A 19,813-nucleotide genomic window follows, 5' to 3' on the forward strand; every position below is an offset into this window, starting at 1 on the left:
TCGTAATATCGTATACTAACAAATTTATTATTTCATTCTCAATTCCGCGTTTACTAAATTTAAAACCCATTTAACATGTTTTTTGTTTGGAATTTGCCACCAACACCACATACTCTTCCGTCTCAGGTGTTTTCCCTCAAATCATATAATTTTCATCTTCTCTCTTTTTGGCTTGTATGAGCTACTCTCTCCATCCTAAATTATAGGTTATTTTGAATTTTCTAGATGCATATATATATTATTATGCACTTAGATATAACGTATATCTAGATGATTTAGAACGAACTACGTAATTTTTTTCAATACCATACACAATCAGCAATATTATCGGAACTCGATGATGTACTGCTGCTGAGTCCCGATACGTGGGATCGGATCCACACGTACAGGGTGGAGGATCCTGTCCAACGATATCACCATCCAACGGCCTGGAGAGGACGCGCAGCGAATAGAGAGAGACACCCTGTAACGAGAACGCGGCGGTGGGAGGAAAAAACAGCGGCGGAGCATGGCCGCGCAGGAGACGACGCCGAGCTCGAAGGGAGCGGAGGCGCCGGCGACCATCCGCCTCGTCAACTTCATCTCCGAGGACCAGGCAAGGCCCCCGACCTCTCCTCTCCTCTCCCCTCCCACTCTTGCTCCCTCGCTCGCCTACCGCCAGCCCTAGCAAGTAGAATAGGGAATTTACAAAACCTAGGAAGAACACTCGCTGAAATTTGTGGGGTAATCGCTGAGATTTGGTGGTCGTGTACAACCGCAGCTCGATGAGGTGAAGCGGACGCGAGGGGAGCGGGTGGAGGACGGCACCGCGCAGCGCGACAAACCCCTGTTCCAGGTGAGGCCGCCCCTCTTAACCCTTTTGACCCACCCGTTGTTTTGAAGTAATTTGGGTTCTCATGTCTCCCTTGTGCAGATCCTACAGGAGAATAAGGAGAAGAAGGATGCGGAGTTCAACGAGCGCTTCAAGCACAGTATGTCTGCCACGTACATCCCCTCTGATACCATCTCATGGTCTGTTTTTGTGCAATGTGGGCACACAGTTTCTGTAGTTTGGATTTAGGTGGAGTGTTTGGTTACACTCTTCATGATAAGAACTTGGACAATTACACACGTGTGATTTTGCCATGATATGCTGCAGCTAAAGCATGACCTGTAGGAGCCAGAATGCTTACTGATCACTGAAGCATGTGGGTAGTAGTAGCATGACTACATATGTCGCTCAACTGTTTGCCTTGCCTTTAGTAACAGAGGATTCTGTCCTTGTTCTAGTGGGGATTAGTTGGAAGACAGTTTGCAGTTGTACCGAACTTTTCTAACCTGCTATCCACCTGTTCATTGCTATTGCTGTTCCTGGGTAAAATAAGTGAAGTGTAGGAATAGGAACACTGAAATTGAACTTGGTTGAAATATGTCTCTTGTTTTGATATTCTTGTTCTCATTCTAACCAGGACCTCCAAAAGCTTTGGATGAGGATGAGACAGAGTTTCTCGAAAATTTGGCATCGGTAAGCATTTAATGTAAGCTAGCTCACTTTGAAAATCAGTTCAAGCTCCTAAAGAAAACTGCACGTTTCTACCTATCTGTATAGCTGGCTACATATCACTAAACTGAAATATTTAGCAACAGTAGGATTGTATTTTCCATCCTTCCTGATGTATTTTTATGTGTACACCTGCTAAGCCTTAAGGGCGCTTTCCCCTCAGCCCTTATTGCCACCTACTAGGAACACAAAATTTGGTTGTGGGTGGCTGGATCCATCATGTGCTATGTACTTTGGTAATGAGAAGCTTCATTTGTTCATTCAAAGGATTTAGCTTGCATATTGTTTTTCTGAACTTTGTATTGCTCTGTCACTCTTCCCCTTTCATTTATGGGATTAATACTAAAAGCCTTCCAAACTTGCAGGAACAAAGTTTAACATAGTATGATCAGTATATTTTGTAATAATTCTAAAACTAGACTACAGCGCTCCTCTACTACATTGTGCAATCAAGTAGCAAGTTTAACATGTGGTGGCGGCAGTAGTAGCAAACTAGACTACTGAGTTCCTCTACTAAACCTGTATTGTGAATCTGCCACTATAATTAGGAAAATGACATATTCTGAATTGAAATCTGTTGCTACCATTTTAAACCCCAAATATGACATGAATGCACTGTTTGCTGAATCTCCCCCACCCCCACCCCCACCCCCACCCACCCCACCGACACTGCTCTCTACTCCATTGCAATCGATTTTGAGTAGGCTCTGGATTAGGAAGGGGAGGGTGAGACTTAAAAAATTCTACTCCATTGCAATCAACACTGTTTTGGTCAGGCTAGACTGAATGCTCAGCAGAAGGAGAGGATTAGGCCAGGGCTAGGGTATGTTTTTTAATTTTAATTTTGTGAATTACTTTTGTGGTGTTGAAGTAATGATTCAAAATTGATGGACCAAGTAGTGGCAAATGGAAGGTATATGAGCTGATTTCAGTGGCAAATCTGCTATTGGTGCTTTTATAATGGCAAATTCGAGCCAAAGGGTCAAAGTAATGGCAAATTTGCAAGTTTCCATATTATTTACAATCTGGTTAACATTATTTGAAATGGGAACTCTATTACTTATGTTTTGAAAAGGGATTCCAGGTGAGTATGCTAAGGGGGAACAACAAATTACATGTTTTTATGTTCCTCTTGATGAGATCATTGTCTGTAAACTGTGATCAAGAGTAAGAAAATAATCTGAAGTCTAATTCTTGGTTACTTTGATTATGATCTTCATAGTTAGTACTAACCTGTATTTGCTATATGATGAATAAATAAGAATTTTGGATGTAAACATATTGGTTCATAAGTATATTAGATTATAGTCCAGGTTTTTGCTACATCTGAGTTCCTTGTTTCATGTTACTTGGCGCAGTCAAGGAGGGAATATGAACAGCAAGTGGCCAATGAAGAAGCGGAGCAACTCCGCAGTTTCCATGTGAGTAACATCTAAATGCAGTAGCATAGAACAGCACATTGTGGAGCTTTAGATGCTTGATAGTGCATACTTCTCAGTTTTATCATAAGTTACTTCCTCTGATAACAAATAGAAGCCCATTGCGCGGTCTCCAATATGGAAAAGATATATATCATGAAAATATATCTCATGATGACTCTAGTAATGTCAATCTATATGATTTCTTTTAGAAATTGATGGTCAAAGCCAAAAAGGTTTGTCTTAGGTGAATCTTAGATGGACTTATATTGCCCCTGGAATATGGTGGATTGGGGATTCTTGATCTGGAGACTCTTGGCTGGGCACTGCGTGTCCGATGGTTGTGGGCTCAAAAAACTGATCCTTCTCGGCCTTGGGCTGGATTCCAAATTAAAGTTCCTCAGCCCTGTTCAAGGTTGCAGTCAACCATATTGTGGGCAATGGTGTTTCCACTCTTTTTTGGAAAGATAGGTGGATTGATGGTCAAACTATAGAGGAGTTGGCTCCCAACCTGGTCAAGGCCATCCCTAAAAGGATAATTAGAAGACGGACAGTTTCTCAGGCTCTTGTTAATCGAAGGTGGGTTGCTGACATCAAAGGCGCACTCTCTGTTCAGGTCTTATTGGAATATCTCCTGATTTGGGACCATGTTGAGAGAGTTGGCTTGCTGCAAGATGTCCCAGATCAACTAAGATGGAAACTCACACAGAACGGTTTATACAGCAGCAAGTCGGCCTATGCTGCCTTCTTTGTAGGAACCATTAAATTTGCTCCCTGGAGGAGGATTTGGAAGAGTTGGGCACCCCTTCGTTGCAAATTCTTCATTTGGTTAGCCATCAACAATAGATGTTGGACTGCAGACTGTCTTGCCAAGCGAGGATTGCCTCACCATGAAGCCTGTCCTTTTTGTGATCAGGAGGAAACCATTCAGCATCTGTTAGTTGGCTGTGTTTTTACAAGGCAGATTTGGTCCCTGATCCTCCAACGTCTACATCTGACAACCCTTATTCCCTCACCTTCTGAGGCTCGTTTTTCCTTTTGGTGGAGGAAGGCATTGCGCTCAGTGCCTAAGGAGATAAGGAAAGGGCTTAACTCGCTTATTATCCTGGTTACCTGGGAAGTCTGGAAACACAGGAATTCATGTGTTTTTGAGAATGCTAGACCTAGCACCTCCTTGCTGCTCCAGACAGTGGCTGAGGAGATTAGCGTTTGGGGCATGGCTGGGGCAACTAAACTCCAGGAACTCCTAGTGAGGTCGCAGGCCCCAGCAGCCTAGGTTAGGGGGCCTTTGGTCGAGGTCATGCTTGTTTTCTGGCGCGTCTATAAGCTTCTGTATGTAGGGTGTGGGGGTGTGTTTCTGTGCTTAGTTTTTAGTCCTTAACCGGACTTGTTGTACTCTCTTTTCTCTCTTAATGAAATGACACGCAGCTCTCCTGCGTAGTTCAAGAAAAAAAAATGGACTTATATTTGGGATGAGTGGTAGTAGTAAATTTCAGCAATCGGTTCTATATGAAGAGACAGTTTACTCCATTATTGACCACCTGTTTTCATCTACCAAGCAAAGGTCCCATAACTGACCTATGAGTATTTCCTTTCAGGAGGCTGTAGCTGCCCGATCCAATATAGTTCATGAACTTGAGGCTCCTACAGTCTCTAGACCAGAGGTATGCTGAAATATACAAATGCAAAGGAAATTTGTATTTCTTTTATCTTGTCATAGTTTTAAGATGAACAAAATATCCATATCACAAATTATACTGCTTTCCATGCAAGTTTTTAGTTACATTCCTCATCATGATCCTATGAATGGAACATCAAAATATGTGTTTCACATGTCTGTACTGCTGAGCCTGAGCTATGCTTGTGACTATCCCTGTTTAGGAGAGCAGGCCTAAGCCACCTACGAAGAGGAGCCAGCCTGCGCTCCTGAAAAACGTAATAATTTCCGTGAAGCCGCAAGCCAAGAAGGCAAAGGTTGATGCGGAAGCTAAGTCTGCACCTGAGGAGCAGCGACCTTCGAACGGGCATGACGCGGACCAAAACCCACCACCGGATGCCAACAAGGCCGCTCTGGGCTCTCTGGTGGCTTATGATGATGACGACGACAGCGGCGATGACCAAGATTGACAATGGTTTCCTAGAATTCAGGTATGGATACCGCGAGCTTGTTGGAAGAGATGCAACGGAGGCATGGATGGAGCAGCAGCACGTGAGGTTTGCTAGACGAGAGGCGAAATTAGGCTTCTCTTGCGGTCCATATGCACCGGAAGCCCTGCTGAAATTCTCTTGTACGTATTGTCCAAGGTTACACACTTTTTGATTGAACATGAGCCGACTAATGAACTGCACCCTCTATTTCTGTAAAAGGAACACTGTAGCAAGTAGTAGTTGCATTTATCTGATGGATGGAAGATTTGGTTAAGCAAACGCGTCCAGCGGTTGGTTGCTGAGCCAACCCCCTCTACCAGATTGGAACATGTAGCGAGGAGGGGGGGGGGGGGGGGGGGGGGGGGGGGAGGGGGAGGAATCATAGGATGTAAACATTTAGTCGCTTCCATATATTTCCGGTGAAAACTCTATCTGGCTGGTTTCGGGACCAACTTGACGAAAATGACAGAAACCAGACTCGCAAACTTGAAGCTATACTTTCAACCAATGCAGTTTTCCCGGATTGTGTTGTTCCCCTTGACAAGCGGGATGATGTACGACACGGCCTTCTGCCGGCGGTTCGTACGAGCAGGACTAGTCGAGGGTTTGGTGAGCTGCGGCCTGCGGGGTGTGTGCAGTACGCGTTGTACACTTGTACTGGCGAGGCGAGGCCTGGTCCGCGCTTGTGTACTCCGCTCCAGAGCTCCAGGTGCGTTGTCAAGTTGTACTGATGGGCGCCGGCAGTTTATCATTGCAGCCTACAATTGCAAAGAGTAGCAGTACTGTACTGCATCGCACCGAGCCGGCAAGTCAGTGTTGCCTTGTTGTATATATAGATCTCCAAAGTTCCATGGAGATGATGGGAGCTTAGGGTTGCCATTAGAGTCGGCGGGTTGCCAGGTTTGGTATGCAGATTGTAAATAAAAACAGGTAACGAGAGAGGGAAGGTGGTTTGGATTGGAGGCAGGGATGAGGCAGAGCATGGGATGGGGCCATCAACAGACAAAACTCCGTTGCTTCCACTGCAAAAACATGTTTGTGAGAGGTTTTGAGGCAAAAAAAAAAAAAAAGGTTGAGAGCTCCGCCCCCACCGGTGTTGTTGCTCCCTCCCCTGCACTGCCTCTTCCCTGGCTCCCTGCCGCCGCTGGCCCATCTCTCTCTCTCTCCTTTCCTTTCGTATGTTTTTGCCTGCTTATTATCTTTTCTTGGCAGTAGTAATGTTTTTTTCCGCATCCGTTCGGATATATATTGTAGCAGGCAGGCAAAACGTCATGATGCATTCGTGAAAAAAAAAACTACAATTATGTAGCCCGGAGATTTTTAATCAATTCTTTTTTTAATTTTTTTGTTTGCTTTTCTCCGTCCCATCATCCAGTGGATGTCCAAACAAAACCTCTGACTTCGTATTCCTGGTGGACTCTATTTACTTGTATTTGAAGCTGTTTTAGTAGAGATCAGGGGGGACGCCAGTGGGATGGAGTGGACAAGAAGCTCCACCGACACCATCGCCAGGTTCAGCTGGGGATGAAAAGAAAGAGAACGGCTGAAGATTCAATAATCTCTGGACAAGGCATTGGCAAGGACCAAGAAATGCGTAGTAGATGCCAACTCAAGAGTTACATTTTCAGATTATTTTTAAGCATCAGTTTCCTCTATGGGTGTATGTATCACTTACCGGTGGCTCCAAGAGACTTAGTCTGTATGCAATGCTGAATTCGGTGTAAACCGCAAAAGTGAATCGAACAACAAAGTCCTTATGCATTGTAATCGACTCAATGGTGTATTTATAGTTGCAATGTGACCTCTAGAACTACAGATTGAATGTACCTTAATTATAACAGTTTCCGTGAGATCCATGTTCTGAGAGATGTTTTTGTTAGGCACCATCCCTTCCAATGGTGGAACATCGCACATCACCTATACAAATTTTCATGAAAATGCTCTCGTGGAAAAAAGAAGACCATTTGTTGAACTTCCCACGAACACTGAATTATCCAAAACTGTTGAGCAACCACCATAGCATTCAACAAACCCATAGCGAAGAATGGATGGTAGTAGTGTAGTACGTTATACTATTTAATCGAGAGCTTTGCAATGGCACATCTTACCTTCAGTCAGTTCTGAAATTGCTACCGAGTAATTCCTATGAACTTCATAAGAAATAAACACCCCTGAACTGTAACTATTTGTGTCCAACTATTCCAGTATGATCAACTGCAAAACATAGTTTCTCAACTGCTTTGTGCTCGTGGATGCAATAGCATCCAATTCTCTAGCCAAGAAAATTAAGTTGGAGCGTGTTGAAAGGAATCATCATATAAGCTTTGTCTGTAAACAAATTATAACGATACTAGAACTAGTACAGGATACAATGGAACACATTGGGTTCTATATGCACCAAGGAGTCGATAATGAACTATTAAGCACCTCCCAGTTCTCTAAATTACAAAACTGAATACATCCTATTTAATTAGCACTTCAGACAGAGCCGGATAACCATGTTCCCTAAAAATACAGGATTAATACAGACAAGTAAACAAAAATCAGGGCTTCCATATCTTCATCATACAATCTTCGGCATAGGTGGCAACCAAATTCCTGTGAGGATGGTGCGTAATTCCTATGACATCCTTGTCATGGACCTGCGAAACACAAAGCACACGAGTGTTAAGGTGTTATCGTTAGAATAACTTTACCCACAAAAAAAATCACTAGATAACGCGATACAGCCCGACCAGAAATGTAAAGGGTTAACAAATTTGTGTTGAAACATGAGAAACTTTGACTTCACAAACCTTCATTAGATGATCCAGTTTACCAGACTGGTAGCTAAAGCAATACATGTTCCTGCAAAGAATAACCCTCATTTAGAAGTCTTTATAAACTGATGTGAGAAGCGCCCATCAACACATTAGATAATAAAATAAAGTTTATAGTGATATCCTCACATATCTTCACCAACACAATACAACCAGTCTCCTTTTGGGGAAACTGAAGCTGCAACAAAATCTCCCCCTTCCCGTTTACCTGATGAGAAAGTCTTTACAACCTGAAAAAAAAATTTGAAGTCAATAAGCGTGCACTAGAAATAGTATTTCAAATGGCTGACATGTCCTTGTGTTGGTCTTTTTCTTTCAGATTGTTACAAAAATGAAAGCATAACATGTACAGTTCGCTCAATTAAATTTCAGTAGGGTTCTCCCCTAATATTTCCCATAAAAAAGGTAAGTGGTGGATCATCAGATAACAGAGGATGCTTGTACTATGAGGAAATGGATTTTCTGAGGTGGAAAACTATAAATTACTTTATACAGCATTAGAAGTGAATAATGCATGAGACCATCCCACAAGCTTCTCTTAAATACGAAGATACGCAGCTCCCCTGCGTGTTCGATAAAAAAAACCATCCACAAGCATACAATGCAGGAATTGTGGACACATAACTAATGCCTGACAGTACATTATGGTTCTGAAGAATATAGAGGTTAACTAGATTCCGGGCCCACCATTTTGCAGGCAGAAAAACAGAAGATGAATAAAAAAAGGGATGGTGTATTCACAGTACCTGTCCTTGAAAAGTCATGATGTATATTGCTGAAGTCTTACTACAGACAACAATGTGATCAGTATTTTTGGGAAATAGATGGACAGAATTAACAGATGCATCTCCTCCCTGGCAACAAAAGGACAAATATGGGTAAATAAGCATTACCAAAGGTTATACGATGCTTAAGAGTCAAACTTGGACAACATAAAAAGTTAGTACCCTCAAAGGAGGTGGTGGCTTGAAAGTATGCAAGCAATCAGTTGTTTTTGTATCCCAGACCTACATTAAGAAACAATAAATGAATAAGCAAAAGCAATGAATTGTTGAACAATAGAAAGTGGAACTGTATATATGAGATGAGATAGCACCTTAACAGTACAATCACTGGAAGCTGTAATAACACGGCTACCGTCAGTTGTAAAGATGGCATAATTCACATAGGAATTATGACCTCGGAATTCTTTCAGCATCTTTCCAGACTTGAGGCCATGTACTCTGCAAAAATGAAGGGGGAGAGTAAGCCTTTAATTCTTTTCAGGAAATAAAACTGCTTAGAATTGGGACGTGTGAAACTGAAATTCTGAATCCAATCCAAAGAAAGTAATGAAAGTGCAAAAGATATAAAAAAAATGAAATCTGCAGGACATTGCAGAAACAAACACAATTCAGTAGACATAAATATCCATATTTTCAATGCTTGAAAAAGAATCTGACTGTTTGACCTCTCTTAGTTCAAAAACACTTAGGGAGATCCTTTCAAATTCAAACATGCCAAAGTTCAAATCCAGATTTGTGTTTAAGTTTCAATCATAATAAAGCAAACTTATTAACACGGATGGAGTGAAGGATGCAGACAGAAGTTGCACACTATAAAATACGGTTTTAAAATTTTAATTTGACAAAGTCAACTTGCGTACAGCTTCCCAGTTTAGGTAAGGAATTTAACAGTTTTGATCTTTTAATCAGCAGGAATTTTTTTATTTTCTAAATTTACACTATCTCATGTCTAATGGGCCTACAACCTCAACATGTAGTTCAATAATAATAATGTTCCAAACCTACAGTGTAGCTTAATTCAAGTACTCAAAAGAAGGGCCCATATAAGAATTGCAGCAAACTGTATCAAGATACATGCCCTCAAACAGAAAAAATGGGGATAAAACATGAAACTTGCTTGAACTAGCGATTAGCATCTTGAACCATGCTTTTCAAAAGAATGAAAAGCCTAAATATGAATAAGGATATTGCAATAGTAAAAATTTAGGCTAGTAGTTTATGGTTGTATGAAACCTCGCAGTAGTGTCAAAGGATGTACTCAATATCTGGGTTCCGTCACGTGAGAATGTAACACTTGTAACACCTTTCGAATGCGCGCGCTCAAGACGTCGCAAGCACTGGCCAGTTCGTATACGCCAAACCTGGCAATGCATGAACGGGAGCAGATTAATATGGAGACCAAGTCATTCATTGAAATTTCATTTGTCACACAAGAACCAAGAAACTAGGCAGATACTAGACCAAATGACTGGTGAGATATTTACCAACTAAAACTTTTTTTACCAGATAGTTGTAGACACTGTATATAATCACAGCATGTACTGGTAAGAAACTTTTCTTGAACAAGTGTCATCTATGAAATGTATTAAATGATACTATATATGCCAATGCAACGACAACAGAACTAAAGAAAAGCAGTTTGATATATAGCAAATATCTGTATACAGTCTGAAATGGAACTCAAAAGGAAATTTATGAGTAAAAACATAAACTTGCAAGAAAAAGTACATAAGTTATCATAATATGGCCTGAGCAAAAAAATATTAAATACAACATAGATTGGTGAGGGACAATATATCCTGAATGAAAGAAAATATAAGGCTGAGTAGCAAGGGAACCTTAATCTTCCCGTCCTGTGATCCAGATGCCAGCATTTCAGAATCTCTACTAAAGTCAACACATAGCACAGCATCATCGTGCATCATAAAACTTTCCTGGAGTGTTTATCCAACAAACAGCGTGCAGAAATTAGCATCCTTATCAATATCTGATTAAATGGAATGGGAATATTGATTCCCATGAAATTATAAGACTTAAAACGCCTTACATCGGCTTGATATTGAAGATCCTTTTTAAGCTTCCCGCTAATATAATCCCAGACCTGAAAAATTTAATGAACTTCAGCCAAACTACATCAAAGAAGCTGACATGCAAAGGCAGACTAGAAATCAACTTACTTCAATGATTCCATCCACTGAGCATGAAACAAGGTACTGACCATCAGGTGAAAATCGAGCACATTCAGGATGAGTTTTCTTCCCAAACTGCAAGGACAATTCAATGTTATTAGTAAACAGAAGCCTGATAGTGACTCTGGCACATTCATATGGTTATGATTCTTTCTTTCAGCATCCAAGTGAACGTGATAGAACCTCAAACTACATCTTAACCATTGCTGGTTCATCTTCATCAAGGATAACAAATAACCAGCAAGTATACAGATTATGTTCGGTGGTCCGAATGATTTTTATTTTTCCATTTTATGATTATCTTGGTTCAAATATATAGCTATTTTCTAGTGTAGCAGTCACTGTTAATACAGCCACTATTTTCTAGGTTATCCCTTTACACTTTTGGAGCTGATAGATGTTAAATATATAGACCATCAACTTAAATTTTCAGTTTCCTGAAGTTCACATTCTCCTTACTACTCCCTCCGTTCCAAATTGTAGGTCGTTTTGGCTTTTCTAGGTGCATAGATATTATTATGCATTTAAATATAGTGAATGTCTAGATGCATAATAATATCTATGACCTAGAAAAGCCAAAACGACCTACAATTTGGAATGGAGGGAGTATTAAGTAAAGAAAAGGAATATAAGAGGGGTAAATACAGCAACAACAGAAGCAAAATCACCTTTATTTGATGAGATAATGTAGTAGGGTATGTCTCTTCTTCATCTTGCTTCATAGCAGCAGTTCCTCTGAACAAATCGAACTGCGTGCCAGGCGGCAATAGTCCTATGCAATAGGAACAAAAAGAAGAGGATTTCAAGATTAATTCAAGACAGTTATGGCATTACGGTGGAAGCCAATTAGTGGTGTGCGGCAAAGAGAGTACCTTGGTGCTGCTGCCATTTCAAAGCCTGGCCAATCAATGCCATAAGCCGAGATGGCGGGACTACTGAGACTTCAGAAGCAACAGCTGAAATTGGCACAACAAAGGAGTAAGAGAAACTAATGGTTATGAATTAGGATTATACAATTTCCAGGGTAGCTAAAATTGGAGAAAATAGGACCAACTTATTAAAGTCAACTATATACTTAATCAGTTTTCGTTCAGTTTCAAAACTTGAAATTTGTTTATAAGTGCTAAAAGAATTATTAACTCTAAACAAATAATAACCCAACATGTAAGTAAGAGAATCAGCAGGTTCACCTTGAGCAATCTGCGCTCGCCGCTTCTCCTTGGTGGATTCTTGGTAGGCCTGTTGGCAGAGTGATATTCCAGTATTTCAAAATTAAGATAGCTCAGGGAGGACAAAAGGACATAACAAGAACAACATAGGAAGAGCAAGTTGCAAACCTCATTGGGGTCGAAATATGTGCGGACAAGGAGGTGCTCAAGTCGGAGGTAGCGCTCAGGCTGCTCCTGCTTCATGACGCCCATGACCTGCGTCTGGCGGAGGATGGCACGGGCCGTGTCAAGCTCTCGGAGCTCGGCCATCTCCAACACGATCTGCTCATAGAGGTCCTCAAGCTTCTTGCGTGGCAGCTTGAGCTGTGCGACCTGGGGCAGCACCGCATCCCAGCGCCCAGCATTGATGTCAGCGATGAAGGTGTCGATGCTGTCGACCGTGTTGAGGGAGACCTGGCACTCGTTCTGCAGCGTCTGGAACGTCTGCTGCAGCGAGTTCTCCTTGCAGAACTGCAGCACTATCTTCACCACGCTGCGCACAATAATAAAAACATTGCTTAAATCATTTCTCTGCCTTAAGACACTACTGCTACTGCGAGCCTGGCGGTTATCGGATAGATTCAGGACCGTGTGTCTGAATTCACGGTTCAGAATTTGTTCGATTTCTTGCTAGACTGGAAGGTACTAGTCCGGAGGCCAGATTAGTACACAAAGAGAGTCACGCGCGGATGGTCGGATTCGAGAAACAAGCGGAAGGCCTTAGTAGGGTTTAGGGATTTCTCTGGTTGCTCCTTTCGTGGTTTCGCTAGTGCAAAGGATGCCTCGATTAGTAAGGGGTAAAGAGGAGTTTGTACGTACTCGCGGGCCTCGATCTCGAGGGTGGACGCCGACGACGCCATCTTCGGCTTCTGCGGGCGGCGGCGGCGGCGGCACCAGGTGAGGTCGGGAGTACCTGCCGGAGAGGAACAGGAGAGGCGAAGGGCAGGGGAAGGCTGTTGGCTAAAGCCCAAGCCTGATGGGGCCAACGTCGCACGGCCTCCTGGGCCTTATGAATCTAGGCCCATCATTCTGTGACACTGAGTTATGTGCGTTGCAGTGCTGCTCGCCTTCTTAAAAAAAATGAATCAAACATTATAGACTCCTGTTTTCTAAATACATCTAAATCCACGTCAAAAAATATTACATTTAAATCTCATATACAAGTATGTGTTTTCAACACGAAGGAATCTTCAAGATTCTATTAAAGGATTTGACCCTCCAAAAAAAGAGAGAAAAAAGATTCTACATGTGTACTCGCGTATGATCCATAATACACGTATGCCGGCTGAGGCTGGACCCTACCGAGATCGAAAGTGTAGTGCACTAGTGCATCATCAATTCGTCATCCAGCAGGACGGTGAAAACCACACTGTAACAACCTACTACACTGCGTACTTATTTGCTTGAGACTCTGAGAAAGCTGTCTGGCTTAGGCAGCAATCTCAGGCGTCGAATTTTGACAGTCTGAGGTTGGATAGTGCTGCCTGGCCAGCGAGTTGCCTAGCAGGCAGCAACCAAACAAGCCCGCATGTACGAGCATGTATTGACCTAGCTTGTTTCTCCTTCCTTGGATCTTTAAACCTTTGCTCTTTTCCGCTTACCTTGAAACCTACACTTCAACGATCAACTCCAATGCTCTCCAATCCCTACACTACGAAACTTTCCCAACAATTTTCTAAAGTGCTTACATTGTAGGGTATCCATCGACATTTTTCGTTCTAATGGCCAACGTTTTTCCCAACAATTTTCTACAAGTGCCTACATTGCAGTATCCATTGATATTTTTCGTTGTAATACCCAATGTTTTTTTTAAAAAAAGTAACTACTAGTTTCCCTACAGTTTGGGTAAATTGCCAACAACATAATCCCCCACAATGTTATTGCCCACTGTTTTGTGGTTAGTCAACCAATGCAATTACGCTAAAATTGTTAGCCACTCGTGAGAAGACTGTTGGAAAAAATAACTAATCTTGTAGTTCTAGTGCCTGGGTTATTGTGTGACATCTGACTTTACATCCATCGAGCATTGGCGGACGCATAGTACGATCTAGCTTCCCTAGCTTGTGTTTTGTACTCAGATTATATTCAGCTCAAATTTAGGAAAATGCAGCAAGAGCACCGTAATTTTTTCGGTGAGTACGAGTATAGCTACTAATGTGGCACTACAGAAAGTTTTAGAAAAAAAGGGTAGAAAAATAATTTGTTGATGTCGTCTAGCTCGACGGATCTTGATATTGATAAAATCATCTTAGTATGTATCTTGTTATCAATGGGATACTCCTTATCAATGCAAGAATACCAAATAAAATCCAAAATAAAATTGAGCACTCATGCTGAGTTTAGAATTCGAACCACGCTCGAAGGAATTAATGTGTGCTCATATTTTTTTGATTTATTTCAAAATTTAACGGAGGCGATATTCCTCCAGTGGTAAATATAATGACGAGCTCGTTGATAGCAATGGACATAAGGTGACTTGCCGCCTTATTCTCCTTGAGGTAGGTTGTGACGTGCGTGCGTATGATCGTAGGGGTGATTATATTCAGCTTGGGACGGCCGATTCTGCTACGAGCTTCACAGCAAACATTGGCAGACAGGCCGAGAGGAGACCGGACTGGACTAGACAAGTGGAGATTGGACGACGATGGAGGACAAAGGCCAAGTAACAAGGCACGTAGCTTTCGTGTTCCGCTGCGACCTCGCCATCCGCCGCCCGGCCCCGTCGTCCCAGTCCATTACGCAGCAGTGCAGCCTGCTGCTGCGGTGACGTGCCTCTCCGCGTCCAGTTACCATGCCCCACAGCTCGGCCCCTCTTCCGTTTGCTGCAGCCGTTGCCGACCGCCCGTCAGCTGCCTTGGCTTGTGGACAAACGCTCCGGCCACCAACGCTGGCTGCCGGCCTGCCGCTGCCACGCGAGCCCCCACCTGATGCATGGTGCTGGTAGCGCTAGGACGGCCGGCCGGCCGGCCGCTGTTGCTTACCCATCACTTGCTTCTTCCCCACCAGAGCTGAGTAGCTGATCGACCACTAGCTAATTATCCGCTTCGCGCTTAATTAATTATCCGCGTCAATATAATGCTTCAGGTTAACCGATGGATCTTCTGGTTAATCACCATCATCGATCGATCGTCCGGACCGATGGATACCTCGGACGGTCTGACCTGTAACTAGCCATCATCGGGCCGGGGTCACCATTCACATCTCGCACATGTTTTGGGCCGGCTCGTCTGATCGGTCTAGATCATGGACTGACAGTACGCGTGCCACGTGGGCATGATCTCCGCTTAGGAGTACTTTTTATAATTTGGCTTCAGCGAGCAAGTAAATTAAACCCCATCAACCTACCAAACAGCTTCTCTGGATTCTTTTAATTTGAGAACAACATTGCGGAATTCTGCTTTAGCTTGTTTCTTCATCATTAACATTGATGGACTTTTGCTGCTTAATAATTAGGTAAATTGTACTACCTCTATATCAAAATATTCGTCGCTGTTAACTTTTGTTCACGACGTTTGACCATTCGCCTTATTCAAAATCTTTGTAACTTACTTTACCATCAAAGGTACTTGAAGCATGACTTATTCTTTTGTAGTTTTGCAACAAATTTTTGAATAAGCCGAATGATCAAACGTCGCAAGAAAAAGTCAACAGCGACAAATATTTCAATACGGATGGAGTATAATAATACCATCTATGGACACTTCATTTCATATATATGGTGGGTCACTCTAGCATTTTTGGGCCTGTTCGCTTCAGCTTATAAGCCGGCTGAAAAGCTGAAACGGCTGATTTGTTGTGAGAGAAAAACACTATTTGGTGGCTGATAAGCCAGCTGAATAAGCTGAAGTGAGTCTTGTTCTCTTTTGTGCGATATATATTGCCAAGGGAACAGAAATTGGATTAATTTTGCATCTAGCATATGGCTCGTTGAGTTAAAATTAATCATCTGCAACAGCTATCGTACGTTTTTGAGCTTTCATATGCCAAATTTATAGATAGGCGAGCATATGAATTTTCCAATCTAATAACTCTCGCCCGCCAACCAATAAAAATCCGAAAAAAAACAATTGACAATAGACAGTGTACAATTAATTAGTGGAGGGAGAGGAGCGCAGTAGAGAAGCCCATAGTGGATGAGAGTCTTAGGAACGAAGAAGGCCGCAGCAGAAAGGTACAGTTCATTAAGGTCACGTACGTACGCTAAGCAAAAGTTTTTTGTGGTGCCTAGTCTCTTCTGGACCAGATGTGATAATGCCACGCACCACCATATCGATCCCAGCTCAACCGGGGGCTTTTTAGCAAACGAAGAGGACGGACAGGCTAACCAACATGATAGTGCGCAGTTAGTTCCGGCTGATCAAACTCGCCACCACCATGTGATGTTGGCACTTGGCAGGTAGATTCTCTCAAGCATCTATACGTCTCGTTTTGCACAAGGCTTCAAACTAACCCTTTTCTCTGAGGAAGCAACACATGTTTGATTTACACAAAAAAGAGGGTGAGAAAAATCACCTTGGATGATCATGACCAGCCACCTGCAGATTATTGAGCTACAAACGTAGCTAAAAAAGCTTGCTGTCGGCAATGATTTGGTTGGCTGCAAGCATGACCCCGGCATAGTAGTAGTACTCGTTGTGACCGGCAGGAAAGTTTGTCGTTTTCACCACCGATGATCCAAGCAACAGGCATACAAAGTGGAAATGCTGGCCATCCTTGAGGAAAGTTGGAGCTGTTCTTGTCTTTATTTCATTTCGATTCAATTCCTTTGGGAAAATGAAAGATCTAGGTGGTGGGTGCATGCGTGTTTCCGTTTTCAACATGTTTTATTGGGCAAAAAAAGGCAAAAGGAGGGCTTGCTTCCCCCATCCTTAGTTTAGGACGCCCAAAGCTTTCCCCTTTTTGTTTTATGAGGTTCCCAAAAATTTCAACAATGGAGTTATGTTCTCCGACCCGAGCTCTTCTAGAGTGGTATCTCATGTTACTGCTATGCTTTGGTACAAACGAACCATGATGAAAAAAATGAGCCTCATTTTTTCCCCTCCTTTACATTAATTTTCACTATTGTCTCTTTCAATTGTGAGATGGGCTCCCATAAATTTAAGGGCTATATATCTTTTTTTTTCTTTGCGGGTAAAATTTAAGTGCTATATATCAGACCTTATGATACGAGAAAGCTGTTAGAACGTTGAAGAGCAAAAGGTATCAAGGAACTGCAGCTAGCAACAAGCCACACCGGACTACCGGAGGTGGAATGTGGTTTCTTGATAATTTTCTAAAATTTACACAAAAAATAGAAGCTAAATGGGCTACATCTTGATGTTTTCCTTTAAAAACTACAGTATTATAAAGATTAACATTGCTTATTATGCATGATAGAGATCAAGAGCGCGTCTAGATTTATTTGTAGGATCAATTACTGCTCTAAATTCATGGTATGCAAGGACCTACTGAAAAAGTTGGGAGCGTTCTTGCCCAATTGTGATTTTGCTCTTTTTTTAACTTTGTGATTTTATCCTCGACTATTGTGCATTCACAAGTCAATGTGATTTTGCCCCTAGTTAACCGTCAAAACAGGGGCAAATATGCAAAGACCGAGGGCAAAATCACAATGACTTATGAATAGTCGAGGACAAAATCACAAAGTTAGAAAAATAAGGATAAAAACACAATTGCACTTCAAAGTAGGGGCAAGATCACCAAAAATCCAAAAAGTAATCTATTAAATGTTTCAAGAAATGTATTATCTTTTTCAATGAAGATTTAGGCATAGAAGTTTTTGTTTTAGTAAAATAAATATAGAAGAAAAGGCTTCAAAGGAGTATCGCTGGAAATGTTCATCATCCTTCAAGAAAGTTGGGGGTGGTGTTGTCCTTATTTCATTTCAATTCCTAAGGAAAATGATGGATTTAGGTGCGCGCGGGTGTGTTCTTTTTCTACATGTTTTATTGGGGGAAAAGCCAAAAGGTGCGCTACCTTCCCGTCCTTAGCTCAGGACAGTGGAAAGTTTTTTTTTCAATTTTTTTTAAAGGAATCTTGGGAGCATTTCGACAAAGAAGTCATTATATTCCTCAATTGTTATTGCGATGCAATGGTACAAACTAACCCTGACTGAAAAGTACTGTTATTGTACGGGCTCCCATGAGTTTAAGGATTATAGCCGCGCCCATCTAATAAGTACTGTTATTTGCCTAAACAAGCATCCTATTCTTTTGATAGCAATATGTATATGTGATGCGCACTAAATTGCAACCCTTAATAAAGCTGTAACAATATTTAACAGCAAGAGATCAGACATCAAGGAAAAGTCACGTGGGAAGCAGAATGTGGTTTCTTAATAATTCTCTCTCTTAATAAGGTTGACGCTAAAATAGAAGTTAACTATTTCCAAACCTATACTTCCTTAATATGACAGATCGATGAGTGTCTATATTAATTTATTAGTTCATTTTCTTAAATGCGTAGAGCTACGTCCTGTCATTCCATTATGAGGAAAAGGGTGTCAAACAGTGTACAGCATTACACACCAAATTTGCAGAGTGAATATGCAATTTTCTATAGTTTTTTGTCAAGAAATATTGTTTTGACGGAATTTAATTAAGAATGTAAAGCTTTGTTTTCCAGTGCCACCACAGGTAAAACCTCTGCTACCCCGATACGTTAGGGAAGGTGCCATATCCGTATACGTATCCGATACCGATACGTCATGGATACGCCACGATACATTGAGCTGCTCCCTCACCTATTGCTTTGCCTCTGCCTTTTTTTTGTTTGTTATCCCCTCGTGTAGCCTCTTGACTCAGCGTTGTGCTCTAATGGTGTTTTGTGCTTGTGCTTAGTGCAAAACAATATAATCACAAGCTTATTTATAGTTTCTGCTATTACAAGTATTATATTAATTATTTTTAAAAATAGTAAAAATGTATCTATCGGGTTTTGGGGAAATCGCGTATCCCATATCCGTATCAGGCAATACCGATACACGCATCCATATCTGTGCAACATAGGGTAAAACTAACTATGCATAGAGCTACAAGTGGCAAAATGACTCTTCTTGCTAGTGCTTAATGTTTTCGCAGTAATGCTTCTGCAAAAGAAAAGATGATAATTTGCGACTTGTTTTGTAGAAGATGACAATGGATAGCTCTGTTGGGTAATGGAAGTCACTTTCCGTTTGAAAAACAAAGGATGTGCAGCTCAAAGCATGTTTTTGTTGAATGAAAGCATGAAATTTCTTTAGGAAAACATTTGTGAGCTGGGAGTTGAAGATGATTCGCAACGAGGGATGGACCGCTGACGGTTAGATTACATGTATAATTTTTGCCGAGTCACCTTGAGAGCGCATACACTGTTACCACCGATTCATACTCTGGTAACAGTAATCATCATCAAATCAGTTGGTGATCGTCAGCTCGGTTCAGCATCGGCTCAAAATTAGCTCTAGAAGGTTTGAAGTAAAATTTGGACCTTACCCATCTATGCGGTGATTACGCTAACCATGGTAGCGAATGAGTTAGTGATGCTCAGAAAGTTGCAACGGCTAGTTTCTTGGTTTGGGGTTATAAATACCCCTTTGCCCGGTCATTTCAAGTGTGTTCGAGATTGGCGAAGCTATAGGCTTGGTTCTCACATACACACAAGTGCTCTATCCACCAAAGTGCTTAAGAGAAGGTTAGGACAATTAGCATAAGGCTTAGGTCTTGATTAGT

At 41.8% G+C, this 19,813-nt stretch overlaps 2 protein-coding genes across 2 annotated transcripts; one reads left to right on the plus strand and one right to left on the minus strand.

The window, feature by feature from the left end:
• Positions 1 to 434: 434 nt before the first annotated feature.
• LOC117858966 (uncharacterized) lies at positions 435 to 5,385 on the plus strand. Its single transcript, XM_034742127.2, has 7 exons — positions 435 to 595; positions 761 to 835; positions 914 to 971; positions 1,449 to 1,504; positions 2,899 to 2,961; positions 4,557 to 4,622; positions 4,840 to 5,385. The coding sequence occupies exons 1-7, from the start codon at positions 509 to 511 to the stop codon at positions 5,083 to 5,085; spliced, it is 651 nt and encodes a 216-aa protein (XP_034598018.1). The 5' UTR covers positions 435 to 508; the 3' UTR covers positions 5,086 to 5,385.
• A 2,021-nt stretch (positions 5,386 to 7,406) lies between these two features.
• Positions 7,407 to 13,087, minus strand: LOC117858070 (suppressor of mec-8 and unc-52 protein homolog 1). Its single transcript, XM_034741056.2, has 15 exons — positions 12,927 to 13,087; positions 12,237 to 12,600; positions 12,090 to 12,138; positions 11,772 to 11,855; positions 11,568 to 11,671; positions 10,888 to 10,974; positions 10,758 to 10,811; positions 10,549 to 10,644; positions 9,944 to 10,071; positions 9,022 to 9,148; positions 8,873 to 8,932; positions 8,672 to 8,779; positions 8,055 to 8,155; positions 7,902 to 7,953; positions 7,407 to 7,748 (listed from the first exon to the last, which is right to left on the minus strand). The coding sequence occupies exons 1-15, from the start codon at positions 12,965 to 12,967 to the stop codon at positions 7,650 to 7,652; spliced, it is 1,554 nt and encodes a 517-aa protein (XP_034596947.1). The 5' UTR covers positions 12,968 to 13,087; the 3' UTR covers positions 7,407 to 7,649.
• Between the last annotated feature and the right edge of the window lie 6,726 nt (positions 13,088 to 19,813).

Source organism: Setaria viridis, chromosome 5 (genome assembly GCF_005286985.2).
Source record: "Setaria viridis chromosome 5, Setaria_viridis_v4.0, whole genome shotgun sequence".
NCBI classification, from domain to species: domain Eukaryota; kingdom Viridiplantae; phylum Streptophyta; class Magnoliopsida; order Poales; family Poaceae; genus Setaria; species Setaria viridis.